The 7,500-nt window shown below is 43.5% G+C and overlaps 1 protein-coding gene across 1 annotated transcript in view; it reads right to left on the reverse strand.

Annotated features, from left to right (window-relative positions):
• The window catches only part of LOC138368665 (endoglucanase E-4-like), a 60,445-nt gene that overhangs the window by 31,096 nt on the left and 21,849 nt on the right, over window positions 1-7,500 (reverse strand). Inside the window, exons 2-5 of the mRNA XM_069331390.1 lie at window positions 4,973-5,037; window positions 2,997-3,138; window positions 2,801-2,896; window positions 2,209-2,297 (exon numbers count right to left, since the gene is read on the reverse strand). Of these exons, the coding sequence (XP_069187491.1) occupies window positions 2,209-2,297; window positions 2,801-2,896; window positions 2,997-3,138; window positions 4,973-5,037 (392 nt within the window). The remainder of the gene's footprint in view (window positions 1-2,208; window positions 2,298-2,800; window positions 2,897-2,996; window positions 3,139-4,972; window positions 5,038-7,500) is intronic.

The following is a 7,500-nucleotide window of genomic DNA, read 5'->3' on the forward strand; positions in this document are numbered from 1 at the left end:
TTGGGCATAGCATTTCACCAAATCACCTCATTCTTTGGGGCACACGTGAGGAACACAAATGCGAACAAGCCTGAATGGTCCCCAGGACTATATGCGAATGAAAACTCACACCCCAGAAGTGACTCGAACCCATACTCCCAGGAGCAACGCAACTGGTAACTACAGGGCGCCTTAATCCACTTGACCATCACGGCCGTCAAAAGGAAGTGATAGCCAAGGCTATTTGAGCCACTTCCCCGACGGCAACTCGGATGGTAATCTTGGGCATAGCATTTCACCAAATCACCTCATTCTTTGGGGCACACGTGAGGAACACAAATGCGAACAAGCCTGAATGGTCCCCAGGACTATATGCGAATGAAAACTCACACCCCAGAAGTGACTCGAACCCATACTCCCAGGAGCAACGCAACTGGTAACTACAGGGCGCCTTAATCCACTTGACCATCACAGCCGTCAAAAGGAAGTGATAGCCAAGGCTATTTGAGCCACTTCCCCGACAGCAACTCGAATGGTAATCTTGGGCATAGCATTTCACCAAATCACCTCATTCTTTGGGGCACACGTGAGGAACACAAATGCGAACAAGCCTGAATGGTCCCCAGGACTATATGCGAATGAAAACTCACACCCCAGAAGTGACTCGAACCCATACTCCCAGGAGCAACGCAACTGGTAACTACAGGGCGCCTTAATCCACTTGACCATCACGGCCGTCAAAATTAAGTGATAGCCAAGGCTATTTGAGCCACTTCCCCGACGGCAACTCGAATGGTAATCTTGGGCATAGCATTTCACCAAATCACCTCATTCTTTGGGGCACACGTGAGGAACACAAATGCGAACAAGCCTGAATGGTCCCCAGGACTATATGCGAATGAAAACTCACACCCCAGAAGTGACTCGAACCCATACTCCCAGGAGCAACGCAACTGGTAACTACAGGGCGCCTTAATCCACTTGACCATCACGGCCGTCAAAAGGAAGTGATAGCCAAGGCTATTTGAGCCACTTCCCCGACGGCAACTCGGATGGTAATCTTGGGCATAGCATTTCACCAAATCACCTCATTCTTTGGGGCACACGTGAGGAACACAAATGCGAACAAGCCTGAATGGTCCCCAGGACTATATGCGAATGAAAACTCACACCCCAGAAGTGACTCGAACCCATACTCCCAGGAGCAACGCAACTGGTAACTACAGGGCGCCTTAATCCACTAGACCATCACGGCCGTCAAAAGGAAGTGATAGCCAAGGCTATTTGAGCCACTTCCCCGACGGCAACTCAGATGGTAATCTTGGGCATAGCATTTCACCAAATCGCCTCATTCACCAAGATCAAATCACCAAGATTACCATCCGAGTTGTCGTCGGGGAAGTGGCTCAAATAGCCTTGGCTATCACTTCCTTTTGACGGCCGTGATGGTCAAGTGGATTAAGGCGCCCTGTAGTTACCAGTTGCGTTGCTCCTGGGAGTATGGGTTCGAGTCACTTCTGGGGTGTGAGTTTTCATTTTCATATATATATATATATATATATATATATATATATATATATATATATATATATATATATATATATATATATATATATATATATATATATATATATATATATATATATATATTTATATATATATATATATATATATTTATATATATATATATATATTTATATATATATATATATATATATATATATATATATATATATATATATATATATATATATATATATATATATATATGAGAAAGCTGCATGAACGCGCAAGCCATAGACCACTAAGAACTCTGTGTATATATATATATATATATATATATATATATATATATATATATATATATATATATATATATGAAACCTTTAACCACTCAGAAGAGAATAAAAAGTATTTAAAGGAGACCTGAAGGTTCCCACAAGCGCAGCCTCACCTGTTTTCATCTGAAACTGTATATTACTTGATAAATTATTTGAGCTTTTTCTTCAGCAATAGTACGATCGTAGGATTTTTTCTTTGATCATGTTAGAACAATGGTGATTACTCAAGAGGTCAGTAAGTGTGAACTTACTGATCTCTTGAGTACATTCAATTAAAAATGACCTTTTTTGGCAGTGTTAGTTCCTTCGCATTTGTCAGGCCCGTTCACGCTAAAGAAAGGAAATTAGTAAGTTTCTAGTCTTCAGTGCGCAGAGAGGGCGGCCTCACCTGGCCCCAAAACTCGTCCGTGGAGGTGTGACACTTGAGGAAGTAGTCGGTGGCCCACTTGATCGCTGCCTGGGCGTATTCAGTCTGCCCTGTAAGGGAGACGCACAAGCGTTGTGCATAAGATATGTCTAAAGAATCAGGGAAAGTGTTCTGTGATTCATTTGTTCAGTGACATTGTCTGGTGTAACATATATTGTTCTAGAGTAGGCAGCATCAATTGTAAAGTTATTTTCTCAATATCCCATGACCAGGGGACAAGGATTATGTAAGGACATATGCAAAGGTAATTCCATAGCCTATTCTTTAAGAAATATTAATCAGTACTATCAATAGAGATAAGTTTTGGCATAGTGCTTTACAGATGGTTCAATCCTGGACAAATGAGATTGTAGCGTTCCATTATTATTCATGACAAATGAAGTTAAGTGCGAAGAGCAAGCGAACTGGAAGAAAAGCATACAGTGCGGAAGAAAAAGTATTTTCATTCTCTACAGGAGGCAAAACTAACAAGCGTATAATACATGATATTTATTAAATACAAAAATGTTACAGAACTAACAACAGGGAGAGATGTGTTAGTACAGAGTCTCACCGGTTGTACTGTAGCCGTCGGGGAACTCGATGAGGCCCCAAGACAACATGGTCGTGGTGAAGGCCATCGGGAAGCCGAACTTGACCAGGTCGCCGGCTGACGGACGAGGAAGAAAAGATGACAGAGTTATTAACTATTCACAGGACTGTGTGTTTGGTAGTCATTTTAAGTTCCTCATTTCTCTCTCACTCTTTACCGTCATAATAGCCACCAGCAAGGTCGTGGCCCACATCTGAGCCGTCGTCCAGGGCCGAGTCGCCTCGCCAAGGGACCCGCATATCGTCCGGCAGGTGACCCGACCGCTGCGCCTCGTAGAATACGAACGACATGCACAGTGCCTGAGGGTAGTGAGGAGATGGAGGTACAGTGGCTGAGGGGAATGAGGAGGTGGAGGTACAGGGCTGAGGGGAATAAGGAGGTGTAGGTACAGTGGCTGATGGGAGTGAGGAGGTGAAGGTGCGGTGGCTGAGGGGAGAGAGGAGGTGGAGGTACAGTTCCTGGCGGGATTGAGGAGGTGGAAGTAGTGCCTGACGGGAGTGAGGTGAAGGTACAGTGCCTAAAGGGAGTGGGGAAGTGGCGGTATATTGGCTGAGGGTAGTGAAGAAGAAAAAGGTACAGTGGCTGAGGAGTCGAGTGAGGAGGTGGGAGTATAGTGCCTGAGGGGAGTGTGGAGAGGAGGTAAAACAGCTGAGGGGAGTGAGGGAAATAGGGAAAGAAGGAATAGGGGTGATAGAGCCAAGTAATGTGTAACTTATCTACAGAATTTCAGCTCTCTTCTCATGATTGTAAATAGTAAACATATGTTAATTAATTGTTGTATGCACCTAATACATATGTTAGTAAATATTACATGTCTGTAAGAGAATGTTTCTCTGAATTAGCTGTGAAGAGCCAAGTGTCAGGGGTTGCAAGGGCTGCTAAATTTTCAGTCAATAAATGACAGAGAAAAAGGTTTTCTAGTGCCTGGTATTTCCTGCAACAATGTTAATTATTTCTCCGGTACCTATTTTACTGCTAGGTAACAGGGGTATAGGGTGAAAGAAACTCTGCCCATTGTTTCTCGCCGGCGCCCGGGATCGAACCCGGGACCACAGGATCACAAGTCCAGCGAACTGACCACGACATGGCAGCCGTGTGCAATAACCACACACAATTGCCGCATACTATTCAGGGGCGAGTGCCTAAGCTATAATCCCACCATTCTAGTGTCAACGAGCGAAAAATTGCTTGACGTAATTGCTCGGTAAACTTTGGTGACCTAATTTGATAATGGTGAGAGATGGATCTCTCAGAGCCCAAAAATATGCTTTCATAAGTGCTTGCAAGAACTAATTTCGTTAGTTGGTGTCCAAAGTATGTCAACTTAGATGTATATGGACTCATCTCATCGAGAGGAGTCCCAAGAGGTAACTGGTTGTGACCTGAGCCTACTGGATCTGTTGCAATGGAGTCGCAACAGCTACCACATCAAGCCTGGAGTACCAGTACCCAGGGGATACCCATATGGGGAAAAATTTTGCTAACGAGTGTAGTGGGATGGTGAGATAGAGGCCCTCTCCTCCAGAAACGGTTGGAAGTAAGGACCACAAAACCCAAACTCTTTCTCGACTCATCCATTACATCCAGCGGTCGACCCCACAGATGCATTCATTAATTTTTACATGCTGTTCATTCAAAACAAGAATTTTCTCAAATCTAAATTAATATTATAATATATTAGCATATTGTGCATATATAGGCATAGGTTAGGTTAGGTGTTAAGGTTCTGTTGGCGATTATTTGTATTTGTCGTACGTGGGTGAAGTATTTACAGCGTTGTGGTTTGAACAAAATTCGTCAGTGAAGCACTTGTTCCGGAAGTGTTCTAACGAAATCAGTTGTGAATCGTGTGTAAACCGTTTTTCATTTAGTCCTTCATAGTCCAGTCCTAGTACTTCATATAGCCAACAACAATTTTTGCACAGCTTGAGATTACTATGGAAGCTTGCATATGCTGTAGTCGCAGGGTGTTATGTGTCAGGGAGGAGTGACCCTCGCCTGGCTGTAGTCGCAGGGTGTTATGTGTCAAGGAGTGACCCTCACCTGGCTGTAGTCGCAGGGTGTTATATGTCAAGGAGTGACACTCACCTGGCTGTAGTCGTAGGGTGTCATGTATCAAGGAGTGACACTCACCTGACTGTAGTCGTAGGGTGTCATGCCGGTCTCTGCACATGGGTTTGTGTCAGCTATGGCGGCATCTGTGGACGAGGCAGCAAATAGGAGAATAATTGAATATGTGATGGATGGGATAATGAAGGAGTAAGGGGGAGGGGATTGCTGTAGAGATAGAGATGGTGAAGTAGGTTTAGTTGATTTGGAGTAAGACCAAAATGTCTTTTCCGCCATTTTCGAAATAAAATATTACAAAATAGACCGTTTTTTATTGGGAGCTCTTCATCAAGAAAAAAATGTTTATAGCATGAACTTTGGGGATTCTGAGTGGCCGTGACAACACACTCAGCCTGGGGGCCAGATTCACGAAAGCACTTACGCAAGCACTTACGAACGTGTACATCATTCCTCAATCTTTGACGACTTTGGTTACATTTATTAAACAGTTTACAAACATGAAAACTTCCCAATCAACTGTTGTTATTGTGATAAACAGCCTCCTGGTGCTTCGGAACTCATAAACTGTTTAATAATTGTGAACATAGCCGCCAAAGATTGAGAAAAGATGTACACGTTCGTAAGTGCTTGCGTGCTTCGTGAATCTGGCCCCTGGAGATTTTCAGGGCAAGTTTGCCACTCGGCTGTTATTAGTGCGCCTTGTGTCAGGTCACTCATAGTCTGGACAAGAATACGGTCTCATAATATTAGAAAAAATAATATTGTTAATCATAGCAACTACAAACTGAGAAATCGCATTAGCCATTTTAACAATTGTCATAAAAAACATTTCGCTGTTTTTTTCTGATTGAGTACTCAATAAGTCACTAAATGGGTTACAATTCTTGTTGGTAATGTAAAAAGAAAGCCCATGGCTTTGGTCAGAAAAGTAAAATTGAAAAATCAGGAAGGACCACTATCTGATGATTCCAAACCACAACTTGACAAACCTGATGGCCCTGTAGCCACCAGTGCTCGGGTTATGACCCACCTTTTTCTTTCTCACCTTGCATGCGAGATGCAAGTTTCATAGCAAGAACACTCCGAAAGAATTCTCCTTTCTCTTACCTATTCATGTTTTCTACTGGTGGAAAAGAAACAGTAGCAGACTGTGTGTGTGTGTCCCTACATTCTTGAAAGATGTGCACCTCTGTTTGCAGCCTTATTGCACCTCAATCTCAAGCTTACATTGACCTGCAAACTTGACCACTAATCAGGAAGACTTTTGAGAATTGTTAGGAAAACCTTGGAAACAGTATCTGAGGAGCTAGAAAATCATCTTGATAAATTTGCTTACAAGTAACTCATTTTAGAGATGAAATAAGTCCATCAATTATGTTACTGTCAATTATTACAAATGAAACAAGCTTTGTCACTGAACAGAATAATTAAGCGAGCGTTGGATACTGTAGGAGTATTTTGTAGGGTATGGCAAAGATGAATGATTTGTAAACTTAAGTGACTTGGCATCAATCCACTTGCTCACTGCACAAGATCTTTTCAACATCCCTATGGATAATTTAGATTTCTAGTTTCCACTCATGTGGAAACTTGGTCTTGTTCATTCTTGACATTTATGGTCTTTCCACTTCATCAATGCCTCTTAAAATCTTGTACATATCGTAATCACGGCGGTTTTTGCCATATCTATTCTCCTCTCCTGTGCAGGTCTCCTGAGACATAGGGTCTCCTGTAACCAGTTGCATAGTGCTCCTGGCAGTATGGGTTCGAGTCACTTCTGGGGTGTGGAGTTTTCAGTTGCATATACGCCTGGGGACCATTCAGGCTTGTTCGATTTGTGTTGCTCACGTGGCCCCCCAAAATGAGGTGATTTGATAAATTACCTTGGTCAATATTACCATCAGATCCAGCGGGATGATAGGCAAATAGTCTCGGCTACCATCATCTTTTGTCCAGTCGTGACGGTCGAGAGGTTAAGGTCTCCTGTACACCAGTTGCATAGTACTCCTGGCAGTATGGGTTCGAATCACTTCTGGGGTGTGGAGTTGCCTCTGCTCAGTGTCCAGCGGAGAGAGAGCCCCGCAACTTACTGAACCGTGACTCTGTTAGCTTTGCCGGCCGACCAGACGGAATCACACTGCGTCCGTGGAAGGGTGGCAGACAGTTGGCATGGGACTATACTTGTGTATCCACCCTGGCAACCACATACATCAACCTCTATGCCGGCACAGCAGGAGCCGCGGCGACACGCAGACAAAGAGACAAGTCAGCCAAGTACAGGCAATTAGATCATCAGTACAACTTCGTTCCAATAGGGTCTGAGACCCTAGGCCAATGGGGAGAGAGTGCAAGAAGGTTTCTTAAGGATCTTGGTTCCAAGCTCATTGACACCACAAGAGACCCTAGAGCGGCAAGTTTTCTCTTTCAGCGCCTCAGTATCGCCATCCAGAGGGGGAATGCTCGCTGCATCCTCGGTTCCTGCCCGGCGTCGGAGGAGTTCGAGGAAATCTACAGCCTCTAGGAAGCAAACTTTTTTTTGTGTCCTCTTAATGTTAGTTTTTTTTTTTTTTTTTTTTATAAAATCAGATATG

The sequence above is a fragment of the Procambarus clarkii genome, chromosome 25, assembly GCF_040958095.1.
Source record: "Procambarus clarkii isolate CNS0578487 chromosome 25, FALCON_Pclarkii_2.0, whole genome shotgun sequence".
NCBI lineage: Eukaryota > Metazoa > Arthropoda > Malacostraca > Decapoda > Cambaridae > Procambarus > Procambarus clarkii.